Here is a 13666-nt window from a genome sequence, read left to right as displayed (position 1 = left end):
TTGTCTTATTTTTGTTAATTGGTCATAAAACTACATTAGGTTCATTAGGCAAGATTTTCCTTACTTGAAGCCATGTTAATGTTTGTTTACATACTTTATCCTCTCTAGGTTTGTAACTTAAGTCTTATTGGTCACTTGCGGTTAGTGCTTGTCCCACCCGTTCACTCGATTAGTACATCGCATTTTGGCGTATAACTCTCAAGGGCAAAACTTAATGCACTAAAAATCATAGCATCTCGCAAATTTGACGTGATGTTCCGTTTTCTATTCGTGGTTCTCAGGTAGGTTAGGTTCGAGCAATTTATTACACGCGTTTAGTGACGTTGTAAACGCTGGAGGGAACGGGCTGGCTTGTCAATGATGCTGGGCTTTAGCCTCCAGTACTTGAAGGGGCATGATGGGCAGAAGGGAAGGGGGTTATTGAGAAGAGATGCACTGAATGACAAGAGTGACTGAGGAAAAAGAAAGGGGGAGGGGGCTGAGGGATAGTGACTGGCAGAGGAGTGCCAGTCACGACACTCCCAGTCACTCCCACTCCATCAACCTCCACTTCGGACCGGTTCATGGGTCAGAAGGGGAGGTTGATGGAGAGAGATGCACTGAAGGATAACTGGGTTAAAGGCAAGTGAGAATCAAAGGTGTGATGTGTGGTGCAGACGGAGGATGATAGCTATAGTGAGACAATAGTCACAATGTGGGATAATGATAGTGTAGGGGCGGATGGTTGGAAGAGAGAAGTAGGTAAGATAGGTTTTTTATTATTGTTTTTTTTTTCAACCACAGTCGTGGCCACACATTTACAATGCTAATCAACATATTTACATTTTCTTCTGTCCTCCATGGACCGGGTGAGAGATCTGTTAAATATATAATTCAGGGATTTATTAAACAGTCAACCACAGAAGGTGATTGTAGTGCTTTTAGAATTCTAATCTCACCTACAGACATAAATACATATACATAGAGTTACGTCTGTCCTACATAAAGTGGTCGATGTGTTCTTTACATAATATCATTAATGTGCATTTACAAAGGTGGAAATGTAATTCTGATAAGCTTCCACATATACTGTATACACATACGCACACTTACACACACATATGTGTATGTGTGTCCTCTTTATACACATACATACGCACAAGAAAAGAGAACACAGGTGGAGGAGAGGAACAGGACGAGTCATACATGGAGATGACTGTTCGCTCATGGAGGGAAATCACTGAAGAACTGAAAGACATGAGAGGACTCATAAATAAACTGTAGAATGGACTAAGTGCAGCGCAACAGAAGATAACGAACCTAAAAACAGGATCTCTTCAGACTGTGGCCCAGGGGACCAACCCCCAGGTACCAGGAGATGCAGCAATGGCAGGGACCCCTACAATGGGTGCCACCTTTGCTGAAATGATGAAGAGCCCAGGAGCAATGTCCACAAGCAAGGAAGTTGTAATGAAAGCAGTAACCTCACAGGAGGCAGCTAGATGCACGAGTCAGTTACAGGAAAGGAAAAAGAGCTGTAGTAGTGACAGGTGTTAAGGAACAAGAAGGTTCCACAAGGAAAGAATGGAGGTCTAAGGACAATGCTGCAGTGGCAGGGATACTAAAGGAGATAGGTCTGGAAGGGGCTGAAACATAGAAAAGTTTTTCCGGATTGGCCAGTACAACAAAGAAAAAGACCGGTTGATCAAGGTAGTGCTCAAAAACGAGTGCATCAAAGAGGACATCCTAGTAAAAAATAGCAAACTGAAATATGTGCCAACTTAGACAGGTATTCCTTCAGAGGGACATGACCAGGAAAGATAATACAGGCAGCAGATGCAAGAAAAAGGCGCAGGCTGAGGGAAGGGAACCAGGGAACCTCAACTCCCAACCCAGCAATCCCAGTAGGGAGTATGGAACACCAACCCAGCACCTCGGGAACCCCAGAGGGGACTGCAACATCCCAACTCACCACCCTATAGGTGGGAAGTTCCACCATTCCACCCTCCCTCCCTTCCCCTAGTACCCCTTTCCCCCAAACCCCCTGGTCTTCCTCCTGCCCCAAGCTGGCCCAGACACGAACTAAGTCCTCCATCCCCTACCCCAGTTCTTAGCCATCCTCCCCCTGCCCCTCCTTCCCCCTCCCACCCCCACCTCCCCCAGAACCCCTGGTAACTACCCCACAGGAGGATGAGCCTACCCAAGCAGCAATGTCCATGGAACAGCTTCCTGCACTAGTGGGGAGGGTGGGTGAAAATGAATATAAGAAAGTGAGCTTCAAGGTAATGTACTGTTATAAATAATTGTGTTGTGGTGGGCTTCTATGGGGACTGGTACTATTAAGGGGTAAGGGTAGTTAGAAGACAGAGTATCAAATATGGGAGAGCTAAAAGGCCCGGCCCCCAAAATAAACTATCCACAGAAATAATAACTTGCTACTAGTCCATATATGTTAGTCTAAGGGTTGATCAATGCACTCCCACACAGGAAGAAGGGATACTCCTATAATTCAGGTACTTATTTATTAACCCCTTAACAACCCCCCATATACACTCACACCTATAACAATAATAATAATAACTTTACCACCCTATCTTACGTTAAAAGCCTTGGTCCACATAGACAGGATACAAGGTTTACACTGAGAACAAGCTAGGGTAAAGTACTACTGGATAAGCACTGAAGCTGGATGCAGCTTAGGGTAGGGAAACCACGTGGGACCCTAATACAAAACACAACACTTAGGGGTACCCAAAACACTGGCAAATACTACCCCAGGTCTCACCAATCGTTACTATCAGAGTAGGTACACTTAATAATGCCCCGTACTTAAGGGTACAGGAACTTCAGGTAAGGGAAATAAGTAAGAGGAGAAGGGAGAAGAGTAGGGCTGCAGCCACAGAGTAGGTCTCGTGCCCACGAACGCCAGCCAGAGAAGGAACCTCCTAGCGACCAGCTAGGCCTCCCGCATGTCGTGGTGCCGGAAGGAGCCTAATTGATCGTGCAGCTAAGCACATTAAAGATCTTCCCCTATGCAACGTATTGTTACTTTACAAATGATTAGAAAGTATTAGTAAGCAAAGTTGGTGCCTATGTTATTATTTAATAATCAACCCCCAGCTCAGTCTTTAAATGCTCTTTGAGAAACAAAGAGCATTTAGAGCATTTGTAATTTAGTCTTACGTCTGGCAGGGAAGATACAAAAAATTGCCGCTCGTGATGCACTCAACTGTACTACCAGAAAGTTTAATAGCTCAATTTTGACCTCTGGTTTCCACTGGAGAACCCAGGGTCGTAACATGTACTCAAACATCGATGGGATTACCAACAAAGCAAGTGAACTGGCAGAAAGGGTGCAGGAAGAAAACCCAGATGTAATAGGACTCACAGAAACAAAATTGTCAGGAGTCATAACAATTGCTGTGTTTCCAAAGAACTTTTATATAGTAAGGAAAGAGAGGGAAGGGAGAGAAGGAGTGGCTCTGCTGATAAGGACTGGAGCTTTGAAGAGATGGAAATTCTGGGCTGCGACGGATTCAGAGATTACATAACAGGAACTATAACAATGGGTGGACCTAAGATAATAGTGGCAGTCATTTACAACCCTCGATTAAATGACAGAAGACCCAGGCAAGAGTTCGACAGAAACAACTTAGCTACCATTAACATAATAGAGAGCAGCTTCAGTTGCCTGCAGGAATGGATCCAGACTCTTAATCATGAGCGATTTCAACCATGGAAAGATAAACTGGGAGAATGGGGACCCACATGGAGGTGAAGACACACGGAGATCTAAACTTTTGGAAGTGAGTACAAGGAACAGAAGACTCCGTGGTTCAACCAGGAATGTGCGGCAGCGAAGCAATTGAGTAAAAGAACATGGCGAAACTACAGGAACAACAGAACACCAGAGAGCAGGGAGAGATACCAGAAGGCCAGAAATGAGTACATCAGAGTGAGGAGAGAAGCAGAGAGAGAGACAGTATGAAAATGACATCGTGAGTAAAAGCTAAGACCCAACCAAAACTCCTCCACAGCCACATCAGGAGGAAAACAGCAGTGAAGGAACAAGTGGTGAAACTGAGAAAAGGGGAGAACAGATACACAGAACGACAAAGAGGTGCGTGAAGAACTCAACAAGAGATTTCAGGAGGTCTTCACAATAGACCAAGGAGAGGTCCATGCACTAAATGAGGAGGCAAACCGAACAACCTTGGAGGAATTTTACCTCACCAGTGATGAGGTCAAAAGGAATCTGTTGGAGCTGAATGTATCAAAGGCTGTTGGGCCTGACACAATCTCACCGTGGATTCTAAAAGAAGGTGCAGAAGCACTAAGTGTGCCACTCTCTATGGTGTATAACAGGTCACTGGAAACGGGAATCCTTCCGGAAAGCTGGAAGACAGCCAATGTAGTCCCAATTTACAAAAAGGGTGACAAGCAAGAGGCACTGAACTACAGGCTAGTTTCCCTAACTTGTATACCATGCAAAGTGATGGAGAAGATTGTGAGGAAAAGGCTCGTAGAGCATCTGGAGGGAAACAGCTTTGTAACACCACCAGCATGGGTTCAGAGATGGTAAATCGTGCCTCACAGGTCTAATAGAATTCTATGACCAAGCAACACAAATTAGGCAGGAAAGAGAAGGGTGGGCAGACTGCATTTTCTTACTGTCAGAAAGCCTTTGACACAGTAATTCACAAAAGACTGTTACAAAAGTTGGAGCAGCAGGCAGGAGTAAAAGGTAAGGTGCTCCAGTGGATAAGGGAGTATCTAAGCAATAGGAAACAGCACGTAACGGAGAGGGAGGAGTCATCAGAGTGGCGAGATGTCACCAGCGGGGTTCCACAGGGCTCTGTACTCGGACCCATCCTGTTTCTAGTATATGTAAACGACCTTCCAGAGGGTATAGACTCCTTCCTCTCAATGTTTGCTGATGATGCAAAAATTATGAGAAGAATCAAAACAGATGAAGATAGAGAGACTACAGGACGACCTGGACAAATTGGAGGAATGGTCTAGTAAATGGCTGCTAAAGTTCAACTCGGGAAAGTGTAAAGTAATGAAATTAGGCGAAGGGAGCAGAAAGCTGAACACAAGGTACCATCTGGGAGGTGAAATCCTGCAAGAGTCAAATAGAGAAAGATCTGGGGGTCGATATCACACCGAACCTGTCCCCAGAGGCCCACATCAAAAGGATATCATCAGCGGCATATGCTAGACTAGCCAATATAAGAACTGCCTTTAGAAACTTGTGTAAGGAATCGTTCAGGACCCTGTATACCACTTATTTAAGACCAATCCTGGAGTATGCAGCTCCAGCCTGGAGTCCATACCTAGTTAAACACAAGACAAAGTTAGAGAAAATTCAGAGGTGTGCCACCAGACTGGTCCCGGAACCGAGAGGAATGAGGTACGAGGAAAGGCTAAGGGAGCTGAACCTCACAACCCTGGAAAGCAGAAGAGTAAGGGGAGACATGATAACCACCTATAAAATTCTCAGGGGAATTGACAGGGTGGACAAAGACAAACTCTTCAGCACGGATGGGACACGAAGAAGGGGACACAGGTGTAAACGTAGTACCCAGATGAGCCACAGAGACGTTAGAAAGAATTTTTTCAGAGTAGTTGACAGTTGAGAGGCGGGACCAAAGAGCCAGAGCTCAACCCCCGCAAGCACAATTAAGTGAGCATATATATACATAGGTGACAGCCCAGAGAGAGGGAGGGGGAAGGAAAGAGGGAGGGAGGTTGGGACAGAGAGAGAGAGCGAGCCTGGGAGGGAGAGAGGGGAGGATGGGAGGGGGAGGAAGGGAGGGAGGGAAGGAGAGAGAGGGGGGGGGGGAGAAAGGAGAGCGAGTGTGTGTGTGTGAGAGTGTATATGTAATTTGTATTTAGTATTTGTACCTGCATGGATTGAGCCCTTAGCTCCTGGACCCCACCTCTCTAACCGTCGGTTGTCTAATGTATCTATATTTATCTCTAACACACACACGCACGCTAATAGACATGCTACTAAGTGGCTCCCAGAACTGAAGGGCAAGAGCTACGAGGAGAGGTTAGAGGTATTAAATATGCCAAAACTAGAAGACAGAAGTGTTACGGCCACTCTGGGTCGCAATCGGGTTCTTTGATGGTAGAACCAAAATGATAGTATCCAACCAAGTCGGTAGTACGCTTTCAATAGAGTGGCTGTGTAGTGCATAAAAAAAAGGAGGGGATGAACAAAACACTGTTCCTTTCGTCAGTGTATTAAATATCTTTCCACCACCGTTAAGTATATATATGTACACCGTCACTATAAATAATATATAAAGAACAGATAGGCTATTACTACACCTATGTACAATCCTTTCGCTCAGGATATCAAACGTGCAGATTTGATCACTCCCCAGTATTTCTTCACTGTCCAGTAGCGTATCCAACCTTACTGGGAAGAACACCGGGTAGTTCACCTGTACGTGGGCCAGCCCACTGACAGTGTCATGAGGTGCCTGTACCCCCACGACCGCTCTCCAGCTACTCGCTGGCAGAGTACTTCAGACACACGCTGAGCGAGGTCACAGTACAGGGGTAGCGATCCCCTGGCAGCAGTCCTCTGGCAGCAGTCTCTAGCGACCAGCTAGCAGCACTACTCAACAGGCACCTCCCTGTCGTCAGTCTCTCCCCTAAGCCAGTCCCAAAGGTACGCCGATCCTTTTCAACACCTCAGCACTAGCAGCTACCACACTGCTTCATCGGCGGCGGCTTACTTGGTCGTTTCCAGAGACATGTGAGGAGTCTGGACTGCCCAAGATGAACTGCTGTCTCCAGTACCGCTGCCCCCAGACGTCACCTCTGTGGACACAAAAAACGTCATTTTCTAGACCTAGCCGATACTGGTAAACTAGGAAATACCACTAACCCACTGGGGAGTTGACATTATGCTCTGTAGCACACACTAGGTGGCGCTGGTCGTGATGCGTCACCTCACCAGAGGTCACTCACAACGACCCCTCTGACTGACCAAGGCAGGAATCTTTAGCCATTTGATAATCATCCACCAGATGGCGTCGTCCATATTATGCACGATTCGCGGGTAGTTAGGGTGCGGACTTGTAGATGGCGCTGGAACTGCCACTCTACCCCCTGACAAGGGTAACGAGTCCATAACAAGAAGAGGTGATATGATCACTACGTACAAAATAGTAACAGGAATTGATAAAATCGATAGGGAAGATTTCCTAAGACCTGGAACTTCAAGAACAAGAGGTCATAGATTTAAAATAACTAAACAAAGATGCCGAAGAAATATAAGAAAATTCACCTTCGCAAATAGAGTGGTAGACGGTTGGAACAAGTTAAGTGAGAAGGTGGTGGAGGCCAAGACCGTCAGTAGTTTCAAAGCGTTATATGATAAAGAGTGCTGGGAAGACGGGACACCACGAGCGTAGCTCTCATCCTGTAACTACACTTAGGTAATTACACTTAGGTAATTACACACACACACACACACACACACACACACACACACACACACACACACACACACACACACACACACACACACACACACACACACACACACACAGGAGGATTGAAAGAGAGGATGATAGTAGGAGGCTATAAGATGACCTGGATAGACTGAGTGAATGGTCCAACAAATGGCTGTTGAAGTTCAACCCGAGTAAATGCAAAGTAATGAAACTAGGCAGTGGAAACAGGAGGCCAGGCACAGGATACAGAATAGGAGATGAAGTACTTAATGAAACAGAGAGAAAGATCTAGGAGTTGATATCACACCAAACCTGTCTCCTGAAGCCCACATAAAGAGAATAACGTCTGCGGCATATGCGAGGCTGGCTAACATCAGAACGGCGTTCAGGAACCTGTGTAAGGAATCATTCAGAATCTTGTACACCACATATGTAAGACCAATCCTGGAGTATGCGGCCCCAGCATGGAGCCCGTACCTTGTCAAGCACAAGACGAAGCTGGAAAAAGTCCAAAGGTATGCTACTAGACGAGTCCCAGAACTAAGGGGCATGAGTTATGAGGAAAGGCTGCGGGAAATGCACCTTACGACACTGGAAGACAGAAGAGTAAGGGGGGACATGATCACAACCTACAAAATCCTCAGGGGAATCGACCGGGTAAACAAGGATGAACTATTCAACACTGGTGGGACGCGAACAAGGGGACACAGGTGGAAGCTGAGTACCCAAATGAGCCACAGAGACGTTAGAAAGAACTTTTTCAGTGTCAGAGTAGTTAGTAAATGGAATGCATTAGGAAGTGATGTGGTGGAGGCTGACTCCATACACAGTTTCAAATGTAGATGTGATAGAGCCCAATAGGCTCAGGAATGTGTACACCTGTTGATTGACGGTTGAGAGGCGGGACCAAAGAGCCAGAGCTCAACCCCCGCAAGCACAATTAGGTGAGCAATTAGGTGAGCACACACACACACACACACACACACATAGGGGACCTCGTAGCCTGGTGGATAGCGCGCAGGACTCGTAATTCTGTGGCGCGGGTTCGATTCCCGCACGAGGCAGAAACAAATGGGCAAAGTTTCTTTCACCCTAAGTGCCCCTGTTACCTAGCAGTAAATAGGTACCTGGGAGTTAGTCAGCTGTCACGGGCTGCTTTCCTGGGGTGTGTGTGTGTGTATGGTGTGGGGGAAAAAAAAGAAGTAGTAAGTTAGTATTTAGTTAGTAAACAGTTGATTGACAGTTGAGAGGCGGGCCGAAAGAGCAAAGCTGAACCCCCGCAAAAACACAACTAGTAAACACACACACACACACACACACACACACACACACACACACACACACACACACACACACACACACACACACACACACACACACACATACACACATACACACACACGAAGCAGCCCGTAGCAGCTGTCTAACTCCCAGATAACTATTTACTTGTAACAGTCGAAGCTGTTTAAGATAGGTGACTGTATTGAAGGTAGTGTGGATATTTTGTTTCTGCCTCTCCCGGGGATCGAACCCGGGCCCATTGGACTACGTCCCCAAAGCGCTGTCCACTCAGCCGCGAGCCCCCCCCCCTGTGTGTGTACTCACCTATTTGTGCTTGCGAGGGCTGAGCTTCGGCATTTTGTTACCGCCTCAACTAGTGTACAGATTCCTGTGTGTGCGTGCATGCTTGCGTGCGTGAGTGTGCACGCATGCACGGACGCCTGCATATGCACTTGTGTGTTTGTGTTTCAGTTCTTAACGCATTCCATTTGTTCACTATTGTATACAATTTTTTGTTGTTGATCGTGTAATTCCTATTTATTTTTGAAGGGACTGAGCTCTTGTTCCTTAGCCATGCTTGTTTAGCTATAGATCTGTCGCTCGGCGCACGTTGTGTGTAAATATGAAGATTATCTCAGGGTTTAGTCAATACAAACATAGCGAGCAAGGGACAGCCACCGCTATCTTAGGAGACACTGGCTCCATGACTGTGGAAACCTACCTGAGCAGTGCACAAGTGATTAGAGGTCAGGTCACCCGCCATAGTCGACTCCAGGAAAGGTGAAAGAGCCATGATGTCACGACCCCCTGACCATCACTGGGTCTATGACGCACCAGCATGCATAGAAGCCGCCACACAGCCGGTCGGCTAACCTTAGAGACATGGGATGGAGCTGACTAGGGCATCCTTCCCACTCTAGCTACCAATTCCAGCTAAGGACATGGAGCATGAGAGAGAGAGAGAGATGTTGTTCAGCCTTTAACTAGAACACTTCATCAAAGTCCATAGGCAAAGTACTATAGCACCCAAATTAGTCCAATGTTCTTGCAATTGGCCAGAATTAAATGTTGTAATTAATTTTATTTAAATTAGGTGGTGTGAGTGATCAGAGATACCTTGAAGGTGGCATCAAGATCTGTGAGATTTTTTTATTGTTGCCGCCGAAGACGGCTAGTTTATTGTGCACCCCATACCCATGCTGTGAGCGGTAGCGCAAAAGCATTACAGAGGGCACAAAAGGTCTTTATCAGACCTCATCTTAGATTATTACATAAACAATTTCATCTATCCTTCACACCTTATAGTTACAATGTCAGCTAGTTACAGAGAAAGTGCTATTTCAAGAGCTATATATTTACAGTTAGTCATTATACATTAATGGTAGGTCTTATCGTTAATACATAATAGTTTGACCAATGGAGATATTACAGAGTCATAGGGGAGCTTCTGTTTATTATTAGTCCTCACAATACACTACTTGTTTCTGAATCTCATATGTCGTTCATCTACTGGAAGCGAAATGTAGATACAGTGCAAGGATTTCAGGTAATTTATCCATGGTAATAAGATAGGTTGCCATATCATACAGAGTGAGCTTAGATTTATCTCTAAATGGCTCAATTTTACTACAATCCAAGATATAGTGTTCGAGTGTGTGTCCCTGTCTTTGTCCACACACTTTACTTCATCTAGATCCCTATACAAGCCGAACTGCCAGAGATACTTGTAGCCAAGTCTTATACGAGCTGTGACAACATCTGTTAGTCTACTGACTTTGTTACTTGCCCCATACACATGTTTTACTTCACACATTTCATTGTGATGAGCAATGGACCTGCTAGTTCCAGTTTGCACAGTTCTACTTTCTTCAAATTCATCCAGGAGTTCTCGTCTAATGATACTTTTAAGGGACCTATTTGATAACTCACTCCTCCTCCCCATCCTTCCCTCTCTCTTTCCTTATTACAGTGTAGTTCTGGGGGAACACCGCATTCGTTATGATGCCTGAGAGTTTTGTTTCTGTGAGTCAGATTACATCTGGGTTCACTTCTTGTGTTCTTTCCCGTAGTTCACTTGCCTTGCTGGTGATCCCATCTATGTTCGAGTACATCACCCTGAAGCTGACTCTCTTCTGTCCCTTGTCAGATCCTATTGCTTCCCCTGAAGCAGGGAAACAGGGAGGGACCGGGATGGGGGGGGGGGGGGACGCTATGAAGGGGGACCTGGGGGTTTTGGGGTGTGCGGGGGCGGGGGGGATCTGGTATGGGGAGGGTAGTGTAGAAGGGAGGGCTTTGGGGGGTTGGGAAGAAAAGAGGGCTTGGGGGGTGGGTGAGTGGGGGAGGCTTGGGGGGGGGGGTGAGAGGGGGAGGCTTTGGAGAGTGTGGGAGAAGGGGAGGCTTGGAGGGGTATGGGAGGAGGGAGGGCTTGGGGTGAGAAAAGGAAGGAGGGCTTGGGGGGGGGGGGAGGTTGGGGGATAGGGAGTGCTGAGGGGGATGAGGAAAAAGGGAGGGCTGAGGAGAGTGGGGGAGAAGGGAGGCCTCAGGAGGGTGGAGGATACTGGATGGTTTAGGGGGGCAGGAAAATGGAAGGCTTGGGGGTGGGGGAGGAGGGAGGGCATGGAGGATTAGGGAGGGCTTGGGGGGGGGAGAAGGGAGATCCTGGGAAGGGGGAAGGTAGGGCATCTATTGGGTGGAGGATGTTCAATCAATCCCCAGTATGCCCCAATTTCAGAGCCTTGCATAGGAGTCAAAGACCCTTGCAAAACTCAGGGTGAGGCACCCTTCACAGGAGGCCTCTATTTGTGTGTAATTACCTAAGTGTAATTACCTAAGTGTAGTTACAGGATAAGAGCTACGCTCGTGGTGTCCTGTCTTCCCAGCACTCTTTGTCATATAACGCTTTGAAACTACTGACGGTCTTGGCCTCCACCACCTTCTCACCTAACTTGTTCCAACCGTCTACCACTCTGTTTGCGAAAGTGAATTTTCTTATATTTCTTCGGCATCTTTGTTTAGCTAGTTTATATCTATGACCTCTTGTTCTTAAAGTTCCAGGTCTCAGGTAATCTTCCCTATCGATTTTATCAATTCCTGTTATTATTTTGTATGTAGTGATCATATCATCTCTTTTTCTTCTGTCTTCCAGTTTTGGCATATTTAATTCCTCTAACCTCTCTTCATAGCTCTTGCCCTTCAGTTCTGGGAGCCACTTAGTAGCATGTCTTTGCACCTTTTCCAGTTTGTTGATGTGCTTCTTAAAATATGGTGTGTGTGTGTGTGTGTACTCACCTAGTTGTGCTTGCGGGGGTTGAGCTCTGGCTCTTTGGTCCCGCCTCTCAACCGTCAATCAACAGGTGTACAGGTTCCTGAGCCTATTGGGCTCTATCATATCTACACTTGAAACTGTGTATGGAGTCAGCCTTCACCACATTGTTTCCTAATGCATTCCATTTGTCAACCATTCTGACACTAAAAAAGTTCTTTCTAATATCTCTGTGGCTCATTTGGGCACTCAGTTTCCACCTGTGTCCCCTAGTGCGTGTGCCCCTTGTGTTAAAAAGCCTGTCTTTATCAACCCTGTCTTTACCAACCATTCTCAAGATTCCTTTGAGAATCTTGAATGTGGTGATCATGTCCCCCTAAATCTTCTGTCTTCCAACGAAGTGAGGTTCAATTCCCGTAGTCTCTCCTCGTAGCTCATACCTCTCAGCTCGGGTACTAGTCTGGTGGCAAACCTTTGAACCTTTTCCAGTTTAGTCTTATGCTTGACTAGATATGGACTCCATGCTGGAGCCGCATACTCCAGGATTGGTCTGACATATGTGGTATATAATGTTCTGAAAGATTCCTTACACAAGTTTCTAAAGGCCGTTCTTATGTTAGCCAACCTGGCATATGCTGCTGATGTTATCCTCTTGATATGAGCTTCAGGGGACAGGTCTGGCGTGATATCAACCCCCAGGTCTTTCTCTCTCTCTGACTCTTGAAGTATTTCATCTCCCAAGTGATACCTTGTATCTGGTCTCCTGCTTCCTACCCCTATCTTCATTACATTACATTTGCTTGGGTTAAACTCTAACATCCATTTGTTCGACCATTCCTGCAGCTTGTCCAGGTCTTCTTGAAGCCTCAAGCTGTCCTCCTCTGTCTTAATCCTTCTCATAATTTTGGCGTCGTCAGCAAACATTGAGAGGAATGAGTCTATACCCTCTGGGAGATCATTTACGTATATCAGAAACAGGATAGGTCCAAGCACAGAGCCCTGTGGGACTCTACTGGTGACTTCACGCCATTCTGAGGTCTCACCCCTCACTATAACTCTCTGTTTCCTATTGCTTAGGTACTCCCTTATCCACTGGAGCGCCCTACCAGTTACTCCTGCCTGTTTCTCCAGCTTATGCATCAACCTTTTATGGGGTACTGTGCCAAAGGCTTTCCGACAGTCCAAAAAAATGCAGTCCGCCCATCCTTCTCTTTCTTTCTTAATCTTTGTCACCTGATCATAGAATTCTATCAAGCCTGTAAGGCAAGATTTACCCTCCCTGAACCCATGTTGATGGGTTGTCACGAAGTCTCTTCTCTCCAGATGTGTTACTAGGATTTTTCTCACAATCTTCTCCATCACCTTGCATGGTATACATGTTAAGGACACTGGCCTGTAGTTCAGTGCCTCTTGTCTGTCACCCTTTTTAAATATTGGTACTACATTAGCAGTCTTCCATACTTCTGGTAGGTCTCCCGTTTCCAGTGACCTACTATACACTATGGAGAGTGGCAAGCAAAGTGCTCCTGCACATTCTTTCAATACCCATGGTGAGATTCCATCCGGCCCAACAGCTTTTCTCACATCTAGCTCCAATAGGTGCCTCTTGACCTCATCTCTTGTAATTTCGAACCTTTCCAAGGTCACCTGGTTTGCTGCCACCTCTCCT

At 46.3% G+C, this 13666-nt stretch overlaps 1 protein-coding gene across 1 annotated transcript in view; it reads right to left on the bottom strand.

The window, feature by feature from the left end:
• Nucleotides 1–6727: 6727 nt before the first annotated feature.
• LOC138350045 (nuclear pore complex protein DDB_G0274915-like) overlaps nt 6728–13666 on the bottom strand; it is an 11022-nt gene continuing 4083 nt past the window's right edge. Inside the window, exon 2 of the mRNA XM_069300327.1 lies at nt 6728–6816. Coding sequence (XP_069156428.1) covers nt 6728–6816 — 89 coding nt within the window. The remainder of the gene's footprint in view (nt 6817–13666) is intronic.

Source organism: Procambarus clarkii, chromosome 43, assembly GCF_040958095.1.
Source record: "Procambarus clarkii isolate CNS0578487 chromosome 43, FALCON_Pclarkii_2.0, whole genome shotgun sequence".
Lineage (NCBI taxonomy): Eukaryota > Metazoa > Arthropoda > Malacostraca > Decapoda > Cambaridae > Procambarus > Procambarus clarkii.
This window is presented reverse-complemented; position numbering and strand designations above follow the sequence as displayed.